The sequence below is a fragment of the Eriocheir sinensis genome, chromosome 10, assembly GCF_024679095.1.
Source record: "Eriocheir sinensis breed Jianghai 21 chromosome 10, ASM2467909v1, whole genome shotgun sequence".
NCBI lineage: Eukaryota > Metazoa > Arthropoda > Malacostraca > Decapoda > Varunidae > Eriocheir > Eriocheir sinensis.
Genome location: NC_066518.1, coordinates 10028193 through 10046082, shown reverse-complemented (window position 1 = coordinate 10046082; position 17890 = coordinate 10028193). Strand labels below are relative to the sequence as shown.

At 46.6% G+C, this 17890-nt stretch overlaps 1 protein-coding gene across 4 annotated transcripts in view; it reads right to left on the bottom strand.

Annotated features, from left to right (window-relative positions):
• Positions 1-4212: 4212 nt before the first annotated feature.
• Positions 4213-17890, bottom strand: part of LOC126996567 (collagen alpha-1(V) chain-like) — a 50156-nt gene continuing 36478 nt past the window's right edge. Inside the window, exons 7-29 of one of the 4 annotated variants that reach the window (XM_050857154.1) lie at positions 17537-17722; positions 16479-16614; positions 16248-16372; positions 15550-15747; positions 15275-15391; positions 14894-15082; positions 14589-14795; positions 14270-14476; positions 13893-14144; positions 12969-13130; positions 12705-12759; positions 12441-12547; positions 11852-12229; positions 11000-11269; positions 10638-10799; positions 10222-10437; positions 9881-10110; positions 9376-9492; positions 7688-7756; positions 6864-7039; positions 6395-6582; positions 5749-5964; positions 4213-5147 (exon numbers count right to left, since the gene is read on the bottom strand). In XM_050857154.1, the coding sequence (XP_050713111.1) occupies positions 4992-5147; positions 5749-5964; positions 6395-6582; positions 6864-7039; positions 7688-7756; positions 9376-9492; positions 9881-10110; positions 10222-10437; positions 10638-10799; positions 11000-11269; positions 11852-12229; positions 12441-12547; positions 12705-12759; positions 12969-13130; positions 13893-14144; positions 14270-14476; positions 14589-14795; positions 14894-15082; positions 15275-15391; positions 15550-15747; positions 16248-16372; positions 16479-16614; positions 17537-17722 (4119 nt within the window). In that variant the 3' untranslated portion in view covers positions 4213-4991. The remainder of the gene's footprint in view (positions 5148-5748; positions 5965-6394; positions 6583-6863; positions 7040-7687; positions 7757-9375; positions 9493-9880; positions 10111-10221; positions 10438-10637; positions 10800-10999; positions 11270-11851; positions 12230-12440; positions 12548-12704; positions 12760-12968; positions 13131-13892; positions 14145-14269; positions 14477-14588; positions 14796-14893; positions 15083-15274; positions 15392-15549; positions 15748-16247; positions 16373-16478; positions 16615-17536; positions 17723-17890) is intronic. The other 3 variants (XM_050857155.1, XM_050857156.1, XM_050857157.1) reach the window with 3 other exon arrangements.

Sequence of the window (17890 nt, the reverse complement as noted above, 5' to 3'; positions counted from 1 at the left end):
TCTCGTTCCTCGTTCCTCTCGTTCCTCATTCCTTTCGTTCCTCGTTCCTCTCGTTCCTCGTTCCTCTCGTTCCTTGTTCCTTTCGTTCCTCGTTCCTCTCGTTCCTCATTCCTTTCGTTCCTCGTTCCTCTCGTTCCTCATTCCTTTCGTTCCTCATTCCTTTCGTTCCTCATTCCTTTCATTCCTCGTTCCTTTCGTTCCTCGTTCCTTTCGTTTCTCGTTCTACAAAAAAAGTCATCATGCTTTCGTTCCTCGTTCCTTTCGTTCCTCGTTCTACAAAAAAGTCATCATGGTTTCGTTCCTCGTTCCTTTCGTTCCTCATTCCTTTCGTTCCTCGTTCCTTTCGTTCCTCGTTCTACAAAATAGTCATCATGGTTTCGTTCCTCGTTCCTCTCGTTCCTCATTCCTTTCGTTCCTCGTTCCTTTCGTTCCTCGTTCCTTTCGTTCCTCGTTCTACAAAAAAAAGTCATCATGCTTTCGTTCCTCGTTCCTTTTGTTCCTCGTTCCTTTCGTTCCTCGTTCCTTTCGTTCCTCGTTCTACAAAAAAAAGTCATCATGCTTTCGTTCCTCGTTCCTTTCGTTCCTCGTTCTACAAAAAAAGTCATCATGCTTTCGTTCCTCGTTCCTTTCGTTCCTCATTCTACAAAAAAAGTCATCATGCTTTCGTTCCTAGTTCCTTTCGTTCCTCGTTCTACAAAAAAGTCATCATGCTTTCGTTCCTCGTTCCTTTCGTTCCTCGCTCCTTTCGTTCCTCGTTCTACAAAAAAAGTCACCATGCTTTCCTTCCTCGGTTTGACTCCTCCCTTAATTCTTTACATTTTCCATTCTACAAAAAAGGGCAAAAACACGTCATATAAAAGTTAAGCAAGAGAAACTGACCCCTGATCACCCTTTCTTGTGGCCAAATCGTTAAAAACCTACCAAGAAATTCCATGTACCGACTCCATCATGTAAACTTCTTCGAGAAAGTTTCCGTGGCCGTGAACTCGTTAAGGTGTATGAGCCAGACCGGAAGTGGGGAAGTCTCGTTAATTAAGGAGACGCTGCGGCAACCTAAGGGTAATCGAGTTGTAGATTCTGTTCCTCTTGCGTCCTTAGCGTCCTTAACCTTGGTCGGTAATCCCATACGCTTCCGCCTCTCGCATCAACATCTCCAAAGGGTCGAAAAGGAGATCAGTCGGGTTTTTAATGAGTGTTTCTTCACTTGCATGGTACAGTAGAAGGCTTAAACTACCACCAGCATCATAAAAATACCCCTAGAAATGCCCCAAACTCCTACGAATACCTTGTGATAAGAGTGTGTGTAACAGAAGAAGGGTTAAAGTATACCCAAACTCCTACGAATGCCTTGTGAAATGAGAGTGTGTAACAGAAGAAGATTTAACCACTAGGGTCTCAAACCCACAGAAATAAATGAGTGTGTAACAGAAGAAGATTTAAATTACCAAGAGGGTCATAAAACCACCCCTAGAAATGCCCCAAACTCCTACGAATGCCTTGTGAAATGAGAGTGTGTAACAAGATTTAAACTACCACGAGGGTCATAAAACCACCTCTAGACATGCCCCAAACTCCTACGAATGCCTTGTGAAATGAGAGTGTGTAACAGAAGAAGATTTAAACTACCACGAGGATCATAAAACCACCCCTAGAAATGCCCCAAACTCCTACGAATGCCTTGTGAAATGAGAGTGTGTAACAGAAGAAGATTTAAACTACCACGAGGATCATAAAACCACCCCTAGAAATGCCCCAAACTCCTACGAATGCCTTGTGAAATGAGAGTGTGTAACAAGATTTAAATTACCACAAGGGTCATGAAACAACCCCTAGACATGCCCCAAACTCCTACGAATGCCTTGTGAAATGAGAACGTGTAACAGAAGAAGATTTAAACTACCACGAGGGTCATAAAACAACCGCTAGAAGTGCCCCAAACTCCTACGAATGCCTTGTGAAATGAGAGTGTGTAACAAGATTTAAACTACCACGAGGGTCATAAAACCACCTCTAGACATGCCCCAAACTCCTACGAATGCCTTGTGAAATGAGAGTGTGTAACAGAAGAAGATTTAAACTACCACGAGGGTCATAAACCTACCCCTAGAAATGCCCCAAACTCCTACGAATGCCTTGTGAAATGAGTGTGTAACAGAAGAAGATTTAAATTACCAAGAGGGTCATAAAACCACCCCTAGAAATGCCCCAAACTCCTACGAATGCCTTGTGAAATGAGAGTGTGTAACAGAAGAAGATTTAAATTACCACGAGGGTCATAAAACCACCCCTAGAAATGCCCCAAACTCCTACGAATGCCTTGTGAAATGAGAGTGTGTAACAAGATTTAAACTACCACGAGGGTCATAAAACCACCTCTAGACATGCCCCAAACTCCTACGAATGCCTTGTGAAAAGAGTGTGTTAGCCGCGAAATGTTGAAGACTACGGCGCACTATTCCTTGTCCTTTCCGATGGGTGGAGGAGGACGCAGACCCCTCCAAGAGTGAGCCACGTGACTGGTTGTACCTTCGCTGGGCGTATGCGTGCGTGGGAGCAATTCACAGGATTCGACCTTGGCACGGGCACCTGTGACAATATAAATTCTTGCATGTGTGGCAGGACGAGTGTGCATGTGTGTGTGTGTGTGTGTGTGTGTGTGTGTGTGTGTGTGTTTTAGGGGGATGCATGTGTAGGGTACTGGGTGAGTGTGCCTTTTTTTTGTATATGTATTAATGATCTTTATTATTGTTGTTGTTTATTGTTGTTATGGTGATGGTGATGATGATGATGATGATAATGATTACCATTTTTTATTGCTGTTATTATTATTGTTTACCTGTTATTCTTTTATTCTTATTTCTGCTTTCTAGTTCATATTTTCCGCTTAGTTTCCTCTGACAAAAGAAATATGTCTTCTACGCATTGCAATATCTCTCTCATCTCGTTGAAGTGTAATGGTGGGTTACACCACACACACACACACACACACACACACACACACACACACACACACACACACACACACTCTGGTACACAGTGGTGGGGCGATAGACTGAATATCCCAAGTTATATTTGCTGTTTTTTTTTTTTTTTTTCAGCGAGTAGTGATGGCAATTCGGTGTCAATGTGTTTTGTATTTGTATTTTGTTCAGTGCAATGATCTGGGTCTCTTTGTTTATGGTAGTATTGTGGCAGGAAGGTTGTGGTGACCGTTAGTAAGTTAACAGACACACACACAGACGTCGTTGTAATTGTGCAACCTTAAGTTGATGATTCTTTTCTTTCTTTAAATGAACGCTAAGTCGTGTTCAGTGGCATGGTTGCTGTATATATTATTGACTTGGCACATTGGTAGGTACTTTTTTGTTGATTTTTTTAAAGCTTTGTGAGAGTGCTAAGATCGTGCAGTGGAAGTTGCAGTATTTCACATGATAAAAAAATCTTTAAAAAAATCAATAGTTCGTACACGCGGTCTTGAGGTTTGATTACTTTTCAGCACAAAGGGAGACAGATCGACAATAATTACAGGGTAGTGCAGGAAAGAGAGAAAAAAATATTGCCACATAGCGCTATATGGAAATAAGGTAGAATTATAATTATAGGCAATATAGTTTTAAGAGTGGACCTGATAATGTTCAGTATACTCTCTCTCTCTCTCTCTTGAAAAGGAATATCAAGCAGAAAATTGTGTGCTTTTATTTTTGTTGTTGTGATGCGTGTGTTGCATGGAGAGCCTGCTGAAGGGGGCAAGAATAGAGGAAAGTGAAAATAGAACTAGGTAAAATTTTCGACGTGACATCCTATAATCAATACGTGTCCTTCAAAACTGCATGATATTCTCTGTACTTCCTCCTTTGAAAGTGTAGACTATTGCCTGTGTTACTCCAGTTCCTCTGTTGTTCTGTGGTTGATGCGTGAAACTTGCGAGGTGGCCTCCAACAATTGATACTTTCCTCTACAAAATTGCGTGATATTCCTCGTACTCAACCCTTTGAGAGAGAAACCAGACAAGTGTAGACTATTGATTGTATTTTTCCAGTTCCTTTGTTGCTCTGTGCTTGATGCGTGAATCACTCTTTGTTGATTGCATGTTACCTGCCAGACACATCAGCTCCTCTCGCCCCCCCCCCCCTCCCCCAGGCTGTCCCCGTAAATCCTCCCCACCATAAACCCCCGAAATATAATGCTCAAGGATAAATAAAAGGTCAGCGGTTATTATTCAAGAATAGATCCATTCTTGCTTAATAAGAAAACATAACTGGACACTTTCTTCCACTAAAACTTTATACACACTGTAAAAAAGGCTCACCTTAACGTATAAGCAATATTCTAAATCGCCCCTAGAGGAAAGAGAGTAGGACAGCGGGTGAAAGTAAGGAACAGAGAGACTGGCAGTGATTCTTCCAACACCTTCCTGACTTATAATAATAATTAAGCACATTAACCCCAACTGTATACACTTTGTACAACAATTATTACACACACCGTCGTCTCGCCTCGCACTGCGGCTTGGGTCACGCATCGCGGCACTGTCCAGCCCCAAGCCTCGCGAGTCGGGAGGAGGATTTTCACAGATGCTGCTAGCTACATCACTAGTACGAACTCCACTACGGCGGGTCCGGGGGAGGTCGGTCGTCAACACACGGTCTTGTCCGAGAGTATCAAGAATCTGGTCAAACTTCGCGCGAGTCGTCATCACAGGGTTGTCAGTCCAATTCCGTCGATCAATCCGTTGCCATGTCCTGTTAGCGTGGCCATGTCCGTTGTGGGTAGTGGGTTGTGTCATGCCTGATCCACGCGCCCTTGTCCTCCTCGTCGCGGCCCTTACAGCAGCACCCTTTAGGCTTCTTCCGCGCAGCACTGCTCTCGAAGGGAAGTGGCTGGAGGCTGGAGTCGAGGAGGATGCTGCAGGAGACCAGTTGTGGGAGAAGTCAGACACGTGCGAGGCAGACCGTGACGCCACTCCGTGAAGTCGTCGTCGTTCCTTCGGGCTACTTGAAGCACACTGGTCCCGCCTCGAACCCGAACGCCTGATTGGGCAGTCCGTAGTCCGTGGGCTGGAAGTCGACAAGAGGCAGATGGTCCAGTTTCTTCGATCGCACTTCAAACACCGTCCGAGAGGTTCCTCCTGGTATGGCGCTTTTGGCCTGGAAGAGGAAAGGAAACGAAAGGATTATGATTTATCTCCATCCGAATGTCATGCATCACATAATGAAAAGAGGAATTCCACGTATATGCTAAAATACGTACTACAATATCTCTCCCCAGCATCCCTTACTTTAAAACTCAGCCGTATTGTAGATGACGGCAAATATAATCAGACACCAGTAAATACACTTTTTTTTTCCTGCAGCTGAAAGAGAACGAAGCTGCTTAGAAAGGCACCTCAACTATGGGCTGATCACTCCCCAACATCCTTTACTTAAAACTTCAGCCGTATTAAGGATGAAAACAAATATAATCAGACATCAGCAAATATATATATCCCTGCAGCTGAAAGAGAGACACAAACTAGACACGATGCTTAAAACTTCAGCTCTCTTTCGGCCACCTCTTTTGATTCTTTTTTTTAGGAGCAACGAGTAGCGGGCTTTTTTTATTATTGTTTCCTTTTTTGTGCCCTTGAGCTGTCTCCTTTGTTGTAAAACAAAAGATACCTCAACTATGGGACGCGAGAAACAAAAGTGTCTAACCAGCCCCCTAAAACAGTGAAGAGGAAGAAAGTCAACACGATGCGAAACAACTCACAGCACATCCGTCCGTGATAACAGTGGGCTTGATGGTGTCGATGGAAAATATCTGGTCGTCCTGGCCCATGAGTCTGATGGCTTTGTTGTGGTTGAGGTTCTCTTCGTCAAACCACGCCTTGGAGCGGACGCAGGTGTACGTAAAGTTCTGGTACGCGTACGAGGAGAGGAGCCGCAGGAAGGTCATCTGCACCACACCCGTAGTCTCGTAAGTGATCTACGGAAAAAAAAAATTACGAAAAAGACGTATTAGTTTTGTTCCTGAAATGAGCGTCTGGTTTCTGAGAGTTTTACCGTTGTCATTATATCGTCAAAGTATTCCATATTCACAAGAACCGCATATTCCACTCCGTTTGTAAGGGATCTACGGAAAAAAAAATAGTTTTGACCCTGAAATAACCGCCTGGTTTCTTAAAGGACCCTACCATTGTTATTATATCCTGAAAGTATTCCATTTTCACTTGGCCATCTTCTCTGTCACCCTATAGTTAAGTTCAGAGGCGAGTATCAAAACACCTCGCCTCCCGAAACTGACCTCTCCTCTGGCCTCTCGTTCTTTTTCTTTTTGTCGGAGCAGCGATTTTTTTGTTGCTGTTTTTGTATTTTGGCCTTGAGCTGCCTCCCCTGCTGTGAAAAAGAAAAGTTACCTTGAAGCCGCCCCGAAGGACAGAAAACCAGGCGCCCTCCCTCGACGTCCTCCGCCAGGGGATGTTGATGATCTTGGAGGAGTGGATGTCCGGGAACACGCACGTCTCCCCGGACACGCTCATGTTGCAGAAGACGTACACGGCGTCGTCAGGCATCCCAAGGTTCGGGTCGATCCAGTACCAGCCGTCTGTGGGGTAGTGAACTTTTACACACACACACACACACACACACACACACACACACACACACACACACACACACACACAGTATAAGGACCCATAGCTGTGTCTTAAAACGATTTACGAAAGTCAGTATGTACGATAAGGGGAAAAAGTTGATAAATTGTACCATACCATAAAGAAGCCGAAAAATAGCGAAAATCCTACTATACACAACTCTAACTAATTTCCTGAGAAGCAATGAAAGGTTGTTCAGTATGTAAACGCGTCTCTGCGCCCTGACGCCGACCTTTGAACTTGGGGTGGCCGTAGAAGAGGTCCTTGCAGGTCCTGGCGGGGTTGTCCTTGGTGCCGATGGGCTTCTTCATGCGCTCGAGGTCTTGCCGCATCGTGTAGATGTTGGTGTACATGTCCATCAGCTTGGCGTCAAAGTCATCCATTCCCTCGCCCTTGCTCTCCTTCTTGCTGTTGGATAGACACGGAGTAGAGAGCAATGATTCAGGGTTGGATTTAAAGGTAACGGGGGCTGCTCGGCAAAAGGAAAGGAAGATAGGGTGGCAACGCTGAAAATAAAAGGATGTCTTGGATTGAAATTCAGTTGGGATACCGACATGATGCTGATTGCTAAACTGGAGAAGTTGAAAAAAGTCCTAATTCCTAATTCCTAAGTCCTATAACTAAAGAGGCACTGACACTTTCTCCTTCTATATGGTTGTGAAAGGGTTGGGAGAAGAAAATTCAAGTTGTTATAGTAAAGGTGTTTGAGATTTGGGGCTGCCAGATGAACCAAAGGTGATTAGACGAACCAAATACAAACCTTATAGTTTTAACGCAGTTCGTAGAAGTAGAAGGAAGGTGGTGTTGCCTGTATCCGTATACCCCAGGAGAGTCACATTCAATTAGAGAAGAAAAACAAGAAGCACAAGAAATAACCCATCCACTTGATTCTAGACGTAGATACTTATTCAGTGCCTCTTCGATCAACACTACTTAGTCCTGCCTCTCGTACACCTTCCTAACTTAATCCTTCACTCGTGTAAGTCTTCCTCGAGCTGACCAGAGGAAGTTGAAGTCACTCACTATGGCACACAATGGTCGGGTCACACCACTAACCTTGCCCTGCCATCACCAGTCTTTCGGTGCCTGTTAGCACGTTGTCGGGCCCTTCGACGACTGTTCCGTCTGTAAGAGTCACGTGTCAGAACACTGCTAAGTTTGCTAAGTTTGCCGCACTACTTTGTGTCTTGAGTGTGACTAGAAGAGGAGCTGTGTGATCCTGCGTTCTGCATTTGTTTCTTATGTGGTTAGCATGGCAGTATAAGTTTGTCAGTGTTTTTGTTGGGTGTCTGAAGATTTTGGTTATGTGGGAAGGTGGTGAGGTTCCGGCTCCATTTTGTATTTTGCTTCCAGTCTATTAATTTCTCGAGTATAGGTGGACGAACTGGAATTTACTATTTTATTAAAAGTGGTAGATGAGTAGATGAGATCCATTATTTCAGGCGCAAGGCGCGCTTTCCTGACCGACTGAAAGGAGTGGCAAGAGAACACAGAAACTGGAAACTCACACTACTGCATGTATGTGTGGATGGGTGGGGTGGAGGGGGGTTGTGTCAAGGTGCAAGACCAAACCTTCCACATACCTAATTTACCTTCACTTTCCAGACACAACCAGTAAGACCCTTCCTCAATATCATTACTTGCCATAACATTGAGAAATTCATACGTTTAGTCTTCCTGTATCCAGCTCTTATCATTACTAACAGCCTTAAACATGCAAGGACATGTACTGTTTCTTGACAAGACAGAGCAAGCATGAACCCAAGCACATCCAGAGTGAACCTATCGGTGACGCTCGCCTCACGACGCACGTGGCGGCGCCTGTGACACTGCTTGCCAGCAGTTCCTCAAGAGATGCCGTACCAAAATCCCCTTTTTTAAGAAGTTTAGATATTTCCTTAAAGAGGTAAACTTTACGAATGTTGAAAAGTTTGATTACTGTATCTCCAGCACCATGGGCTTAAAGTTACTAAAGCTTTTTTTTGTAATCTACGTTTTAAAACTGAATGTGATAGATTGAAATAATGTACACATTAAGAAATTAGGTTTTAGAAAACTTAAAAAGCATCTTTGACGGCTCTGACGTTATATTTCACTTCAATACACGCAACACTACAATCTATCGCATTTATGTGAGCCACTACGATCTACCGGAGCTACGCGAGGCACTACGATCTGTCTTATCTACGCGAGGCGCTACGTGTCTCCCTGCTTTGTTAACCTCAGAAGGAAATTTACACTTTAAGTCCATGCGATGCTGCATTAACATTTATATCTCTATGAATCGTGGTTGGGAACGGATTGCATTATACGGCGTGGTGATGGAGGTGAGTGTGGTGGCGGCAGTGGTGTTGATGGGGATTGTGGTGGTGGTGGTGGTGGTGGTAATGATGGTGGTTGTAGTTGTGGCGGTATTGATGAAAAAGTAGTGCGTTTCCGTTACTGATGATATTTCTGAGGTGCTGAGCGTCGCTGGGCCTGTGTGGAAGGTGTAAGCAGGTACTGAATGTCCTGTCAGTCAGCGCGTGGCGGCATGTGGGCAGAAGACAAGAAGAAGCGCACTTGCTACAAAGCTCAAACTCGAAGCCAAAATGCTGGTGCTGATAAGGTCGAGTTTTTAGATGTCACTGCAGACGGCTTTGCATTCAGCAGAGGACCTGTAAGGTAAGCGGTGCTGAGTAGCAGACAAGTCTCGCTTACTGTCGGCATGGCATGGTAGTGTTGTCTGGGTCAGCTTCACTCACCTAGCCGCCGAGGCGGGTCTGAGTCTTCTGCGTTTGCCTCGCCTCCCTCGCCTGGGGGCAGAGGAGGGCTGTGATGGAGGGTCACAGACTTCGCCTATTCTACAGTCGTCGTCCCGCCTGTAAAACCCTTTGGTCAGATCAGGCATCGTCACTCAGGGTTCGTGTCTTGTCATGACAGACCTACTGGCTCGGGCCAGTGAGGTGCTGCCACCTGTGCATCCTCAATTCGCCACTTTAAAGATGAATTCCTACATCCTGAACTGTTAGCTCCTCTACATTTAACTAAGCAAAAGCAGACCCTATTTACTCATGGATTCCTTCTGTCAAGGAGATGCAGGTAAAACCTCAAGTTAGTTAATTCTTCTGTTATCGACTCCATCTAGAAAATTCGTTTGAAACCTGAAACTTCTCCATTTATTAAACTCCGACAGTGCTGTGGCTGCAGCCTACAGTACCTGTGAGTTTAGAACTAGCGTCAAAGAGGTATCCCAGTTTACTGACTTACCTTGTATCCCTCCTAACCCTTTCTGAGGGAGCGTCCCGCTGGAAGATCACATCTGGAGGTAGTAATGGCAGCTCCCCAGGAGGTCCAGGAGGTCCAGGAGGACCTAATGGACCAGTTTCTCCTTTTGGCCCTGAGGCTCCTGGAACACCCTTGGGACCAGCAGGACCTGCAAGTCCGGGGAGACCTCGAGGGCCATCCCCACCCTTCATACCTTGAAGGCCTGGTGGACCCTGGAATATTATGAAACTTCATTATTTTTTGCTCTACAAGGTTCAGCTTTTCTATTCCCCACAAATACCATGAAAACCAGTCACTTTGAATAATTGTGAAGACGTTCTTACAGGTTCTCCTTTCACGCCCTGGGGTCCTTCTGGTCCTTTCATGCCAGGTTCTCCTTTCTCGCCCATGTCGCCTTTTGTTCCAGTTAAACCCATCTCTCCTCGGTGACCCTTAGGTCCCCTCCGACCACGTCTGCCTTTCGGCCCCGTCTGTCCACTAGGTCCAGGCAGTCCCGGTTGCCCAGGTTTGCCCTCCTTACCGGGAACGCCCACATCTCCCTGCCGGACAATGCAATAGCCACCATTTAGGAGTAAATGTTTTCTGGTGAGCAATCGTTAAATCTCAGGAATCATGATTCTTTTTCCCACGCACACATAAAAAAACCTGATATAGTGTTTACTGTAGCGAATAGAGAAAGAGTGTAGGTCATAATTTAATGTAATAGACATGTGCGTCCCGGTAACACTGGAGTACTCACGGCAGGACCAGGTGACCCTCGAAGACCAGGCAGTCCCTGGGGTCCGGGCAACCCTTGTGACCCTGTAGGGCCAACAGGGCCAGCTGGACCAGTAAGACCTCTGTCACCTTTCTCTCCTGGCGGACCGGTGGCCCCCTGCTCACCCGCTGGACCTTCTGGACCCTGAAATTCCATGACAGCGTCGTTTTATTCATGGTTGCCTGGAACCCTGAGACAGTGTATGTGAACGAAAGGTCTCAAGCAGTCCAGTGTACAGTCTGATCCATTTTGAACACTACTTCTTGTTATATAGTTTAGTATGACAAGAAGGGGTGCAAAGGATCAATCATTACGGAGGCTGCCACCTATCCCAAACTACTCACCGGCTTTCCGTTGGCGCCGGGCAGCCCCATGCGCCCTGGTAGTCCAGGCTCCCCGGGAGGCCCCGTGTCTCCCTGCCTTCCGTCCTCTCCATCTCTCCCGGGAACTCCTTTTGGGCCTTGCTTACCTGGCTCACCTTGGGACCCAGGAAAGCCGGGTGGTCCAGCATTTCCTTTTGGTCCTGGTGGGCCGATGGGACCCCGGATTCCTGGGGATCCCTGAGGTCCTGGCTTTCCTTCTTCTCCTTTGGGTCCGTCAGGGCCCATTTTGCCCTATAAAACCAAAGAACATTTGCGTATAGTGCAGCCCGTATCAGTGGTATTTGTGAAGAGTTCTGTTAAGAAAGTCGAAGGCTGGGGATGTAAAAATAAATACGTTACTATCGACTGTTCATAATATAGGCCGAATGCTTTTTCCCATTTGAATACCGCAGCCGATATTTGATACTACTTATCGTTTGTTTAAAAGAAAATTAAAAAAAAAATTGTATTGATTTCAGGCATGTGATCTTTTGCATTTTTTCATTTAATTGTTTTATCTCTTCAAACTAATTCCTATTTCAATATTATCACTGGTGTTACTCTAGTTTTCATATATTACCAATCCTGCAGCACTACCCGGTCAGGTATTGACATTAATCTTACTTTGTATGCTATATGCACAGTTTGCTTCTGTGTTTTTTTTAGTGTGTGTGTGTGTGTGTGCACGTAGCGTTGAAAAGGTTTGGAACACATGTAAAGACCACGTAAATAAGGATAAGATATAATTAAATTCGTAATGGTGTGAATCGCCTCCAAACCAGATAACTCTTAATTAAGACTACCACGGATCTCCGTCAAAACCCGGTCACTTACATGTTCTCCGTCCTTCCCCGGTGGACCAGGTGGACCCTGCTGACCGGGCTCTCCTTTTTCTCCTTGCTGTCCGTCAGGTCCAGTAGGACCTGGAAGTCCAGTTGCGCCTTTGCTTCCTGCCTGTCCAGGTTCACCGGTGGTGCCTATGGCCCCAGGCAGCCCCCGAGGGCCAAAGTCGCCCTTTTCACCCTTCATTCCTGCTACTCCCGGCAAACCTTGGATTCCAGGTGAGCCGGCGGGGCCAGCCACCCCTTGGGGCCCGTCTTCTCCTTTCCTGCCTGTGCGACCCATTCTTCCTGGTGGACCACGCTCCCCTGGGGCACCAGGCGTCCCCGGCGCTCCTCTCAGGCCTTGGGGACCTGGGGCTCCCGGTGGACCCTTCGGATTGCGAAATTTTTTAGTACTCCTCTTATTGGTAGCTTGATCTGTTTATTTGTGTTTTTCGTATGTGAATTATGGACCATGACTTTATCTATATTACCAATTTTCTCATTTGTTTTTGCATTAAAAAAACAGGCAAATGAGGTTATGCATGATTAAAAATTTGAAAAGTTACAACTTAAGATATTTATCAACTTTGATTCTTTACCTGGAGTCCCTTGCCTCCTTTGAAGCCCTTTTCGCCCGGTGGTCCAGCCTCGCCCTTGTCACCGTCCTCTCCAGGTTCCCCAACTGGTCCAGGGGCTCCAGGCAGCCCTGCAACCAGCCACACATGTCACACATCACTTAAGTCTTAAATGAATGTGAAAATATTTTAGTTTCATCTTTCACAGCTTGTAATCACACTGGCTACTCGGCAGGGTGTGCTAAAGTATAGCCATCTCATAACGAAGAGGAACTGGTGGACACTAACCTCGCGGCCCGAGGAGACCATCCCGGCCTGTGGGTCCGGGCGCGCCTTGGTCTCCCTGTGGGGATAATGGCCATGAACTATCATTACCTAGTTGCTGGTATTCTGGGAGGCAACGATTATAATGACATAAGTCCAGTACTATATAATCAATCCTAATGTCGAACTATTATTACCTGCCGTTGTTTCGGTAGGAATAAAAAAACGTCCTTATTTTGCAGTCCTTGATAGAGCCAAAAATTAACAGCAGATATGCCTGTTACTTACTCTCTCTCCTTTGGCGCCGGAAGATCCTCGGGGCCCCGGGGCACCGTCCTTTCCTGGAGGACCTTGAGGCCCTGCGTTGCCGGCAATGCCCATGGCTCCTTTGTCACCCGGGGCGCCGGTTGGTCCTGGAGGACCCATTTCACCCTTGAGGCCGGTAGAGCCCTGAACAAACAAAAAATAAGTCAATTTAAAAGCGGCAAAGAGCACTTCTTCGCTGACAAGCTATTACTAACTACAACTCCAGAAGGATCACGAAAAAAAAAATTTATTAACAGTATTAGCAGTCACTTAGAACATGAACTATTTTTTACTATAATTAATCAATATCAGCTAGAGAAAATGTGTGCAAAGACTAAGCGTTCTTGTGTGATTCAGCAAGTATGTTTTTCTATGAAAGCACGCGATACACTTTCAGTCTGCGCATAAATTTATTTTGAAACAAGAACGTGTTGCAGTTATCAGCTTGGAGGGAACTTACGTATATGCTCGTTCACTTTTTCTTCCTCCTACACTTTGTCTTTGTGGCGGGTAACGTAATTAGTTATGTGTCCCTTACTTACAGCAATAAGGCTTTTCAAGAAATACTCAAGTTAACTTGGATTCAATAACTTGTTTTATTTGTTGTTGCTGATGTGGCTACTGCTATTGTACTTAAGTTCTTGTTTTTTCTCTTCATCTTTTTTCTTTCTTTTCTTATTTTTCTTCTTCTTGTCTCATCATTATTCACATTGTCGGAGACTGACACATTTTCGAGCAAGTCTTTGTGAGTAAATGAGGGTGCGGGCCAAAATCTTAAAAATTTTCGCATTAACTAGGCATCTTTATAAGTCCTGTTCGAATTAGGTGTTGCTGTTTTGAAGATATTGCTAAAAGACGCCGTGATACTTTACAGCAAACTATTCAGGTGACTGCATTTTTACTCACAGGAATGCCGGGATGACCTCTCTCGCCTGGGAAGCCGGGTGGTCCAGGGGGGCCTATGGGACCAATCTTGCCCGGTGCACCCATTGGTCCTTCGGGTCCCTCCTTTCCAGCCGCGCCTGGTCTTCCCTCCTCACCTGGGACTCCAGGAGCACCAGGTGGACCGGGCTCACCAGAAGAACCGGGTTCTCCCGAAGCACCCATCGGACCCACCACTCCGGCGGGACCATCGGGCCCTTGGTTCCCTGGTTCTCCCTGAAAAGGTAAGAAGTAAAAGCATGAATACGTATCTCACCTGCATGACCTGTTCTGTGAGCGTCATACAGTTTTGTTCAAAAGTCATGGCATACCAGGATCGTCTGTTAGAGGTAATGACTTACAGGTGGACCTCGCTCTCCTGGGGGACCTGGAATGCCGTCTTTGCCATTTATTCCGGGGGGTCCCGGGGCCCCTGCAAAGCCCGCAGGGCCCTCGGGACCTTGAGGACCCTGTTCGCCATTAGGTCCTGGTGGTCCTGGCTGACCAGTATCTCCCTTCGGTCCTGAAAGTCCAGTTTTTCCTCTGCGCCCACGAGACCCGCGAAAACCCTGAAAATACCATATTCTTACAGTTGTAAAAAAGAATAGCGGCTTAGGTAGGACTCATCTTTTTATTTTGTCGGCTGCCTTAAGTGATGGAGGCAATGTACAGTATACTCACCCTTGGGCCTTGTTCACCCCGCTCCCCTATCAGGCCAGGGTTGCCCCGTTCTCCTTTATCTCCGGGCCTTCCGACGAGACCGGGTGAACCCTTGTCGCCCTTCTCTCCATTAGGGCCCGGATATCCGGGAAACCCCGGGACTCCTAGCTTTCCCTTCTCCCCGGAGGGTCCATGGGGTCCAGTCTCTCCTCGGGGTCCCTCGAAACCCTGTTGAGAGAGAAAAAATATTATGTAGAACACTGCACTCACCTGGTTCGTAACAGATCATGTGGCCATTTGGAGCCGATGAAGCCCCTTTTCCTTACCTTAGGTCCCTCGGGTCCCTCCAAACCGACTTGTCCTTCGGGTCCAACAGTTCCACGCTCTCCTTTAGTACCAATGTCACCTTTAGGTCCATCAGGCCCTCGTTCTCCCTTGTGCCCTTTTTCCCCTTGCAGGCCCCGGTTACCCTGGTCTCCCTTCACTCCGCGTGGACCGGGGAAACCAACGCGTCCCTGGGGAAGTCACAATAGATGCTGAAGCTCTTTGATAACGAAGAAAAGTAAGTCGTGCGAGTCAAGTTGAGTTAGATACGGAATTCAATGAGCTTTGCAGTTCTCTAAGTCTTCGTGATATAAAGAGATAATAAGTTGAAGGAAAGCTTAAGACCTCGCAGCATCTGACGGTGCCTTAAGACGCCTACTTACCCGGCCACCCAGGGGACCCTTATGTCCCTTGGGCCCAACTCCTCCTGGGTTTCCCGGATGTCCCGGAAGACCATCAGCACCACCCAGACCAGGGAGACCAGGTTTGCCTCGAGGACCCTGCCGGAGGAGAAGCCACTTTTTGTTGAATAAAATGTATTAAACGTTCATCAAGATGTGTGGCAGAATACCATACTGATAAGAGAGCAATAGACATTTTCAGTACAGATATAAAATAATATAGTCCAGATACTTGTACAGTTAAATTATTCACATACCGCAGGGCCTGGTGGCCCCAGCAAGCCCTGTGGGCCAGGGGGGCCGATAGGTCCTGATGTGCCAGCCTGACCAGAAGGTCCTGGCTGACCAGGAGGACCTGCGTTGCCCTTAGGCCCCATGGAACCCTCGCTACCTGGGATGCCAGGAGGACCGGGAAGTCCTGGAAACCCTCTGGGGCCGATGAATCCTCGTGGACCCTGTGAATGACTGTGCGTGAGACTGACTTTGTCTGATGAACCATTACCATTTCCAGGAAACTTACTTCTCGCAAGCCAGCAGGCAGGGCAGGATAACTATCAGCCGTACAGTAAATGAGCACGAAATAAAAAAAGATAAGTTGGGAAATCAATGAGTGTTTAACTGACTCATAATTGTGAATTATATCAAGATTGAACTAATGCCAAATGAAGAATTGCTTGCCTCCATTAGTTCCTATATATCCAAAAAAGGGGCTGCCTCGCCACACATTAAGCAAAATTATTAATTACTTTAAACGAGTAGGAAACCAGCTACCCCAAAGGGCGTATGCCACTCCCGGATAGGTATACACCGGGGGAAGGGGTGCTACAAGCCTATTCTAAGATCCTCTCGTGTGTGTGTGTGTGTGAGCAGTGAAATGTGTATCACAGCTCATGGTATTACCCTGAGTGTGATCCAGCAGCCACAAGCCATGCGACTCCTGGCGCCGCAAACTCACCATTTCCCCGGGCAGACCAGACACACCCGGCGTCCCCGGCTCCCCCGGCATTCCGTCGTGTCCAGGCAAACCCGACTCGCCTCTCATGCCTTGTACACCTCGATGTCCCTTGTCGCCGGGCAGCCCTGAGGTGGACAGGCGAGGACGGGTTATCCGAGCGGGGCAAGCAGGTGTCTGAGGTATTGTTGCCAAGATATAGGATTTTCCATAGTGCACTTGAGCCTCACTCACCTGGCACCCCTCGAAGTCCCCCGTCGCCCTTAGGTCCCGGGATTCCTGAAAGACCTCGCTCCCCGTCCCTGCCAGGCCGTCCTCTGCGTCCCCGCTGTCCCGATGCTCCCATTTGTCCACGCATGCCTCTCGGACCCTGGCACGGGGAGAAAAAGGCAGATTAACAAAAAATACATCGCAGTGAAGCGACAGTTAAGTTTAGAAATGAACATTGATGCCTCTAAGTAGACTGATGTAGGGGAAGATATTGAGAAATGAAGTACTTTGAAATGTTTGGTATTTCTCAGTTTCTTCTTGAAAACGCTTAAAGAGACAAGACTTGATGCAAAAAGGGTAAAATGCATACAAGTGGAAGAAATCTTTGTGAACGAGTGACGGAAAATGTGTAATAAAACCCTTTAGAAGATCATTTATAATCAGCCCGGAGTAAGAAACCCTCGTGATGGAGAGCAGTGCCATGCGAATCATCAAATCATCCACTCTAACACAATATTGCGTGGACCACAGAATTCTGCTTTGATAGTGTAGCACTCCAGCTCATCAGAAACATTATACTCTTAACACGAATGCCCACGGACCCCCATACCCTTGAAATGTCAGTTTTTAGGGGGTCTCGTTACAATGATGGCGTTGCGTCTGCCCCGTGGACTGGAGTGCAATCAAAGTTTTACGACGCAGTTGAGACAGTTACAGAACGGTGTCACGTATTGTCTTGTGTGAACCTTACGTACGCCGGGCTGGGCAATTATTAGTCCCCGCCATGAGAGAGAGAGAGAGAGAGAGAGAGAGAGAGAGAGAGAGAGAGAGAGAGAGAGAGAGAGAGAGAGAGAGAGAGAGAGAGAGAGAGAGAGAGAGAGAGAGAGAACGAAGTCGCTGAAGTTATGGTTGATTAAAGATTTGGGCAGCATGTGGGAATCTTCCGCCACTCGGAGATGACTTAAAAAATCAGTGTGTTTTGGTGGGACTCGAACCTTAAGTCCACAGGCTCACCACGGCCGTACGCTGACCACTCGGCCATCGCCTCCCCACTTACTTAACTCCCACTCACTCCCACTTACCGATGCCCCCATGTCGCCGGGTTCACCCTTGAGGCCAGGCTCCCCGTTAGGTCCCTCAGGCCCTGGGAGGCCCGTGAGACCCCTGGGGCCTGAGCTGCCTTGCATGGCCATCATGTGTTGCGACAGTTGTTGTTGAAACTGCTCCAGCATCTGGTCGGGGCCCTTCTCGTTGCCCTGCAGGTTGAGCTGAGGGGAGAACAAAACGGATCTTAAATGTTTCCTTACCTGGCGACATTAATGTTTCATAGTTTGCAAAGATATGCAGCAACTGAAATTAAAAAAGAAAAAAAAAAAAAAAAATATATATATATATATATATATATATATATATATATATATATATATATATATATA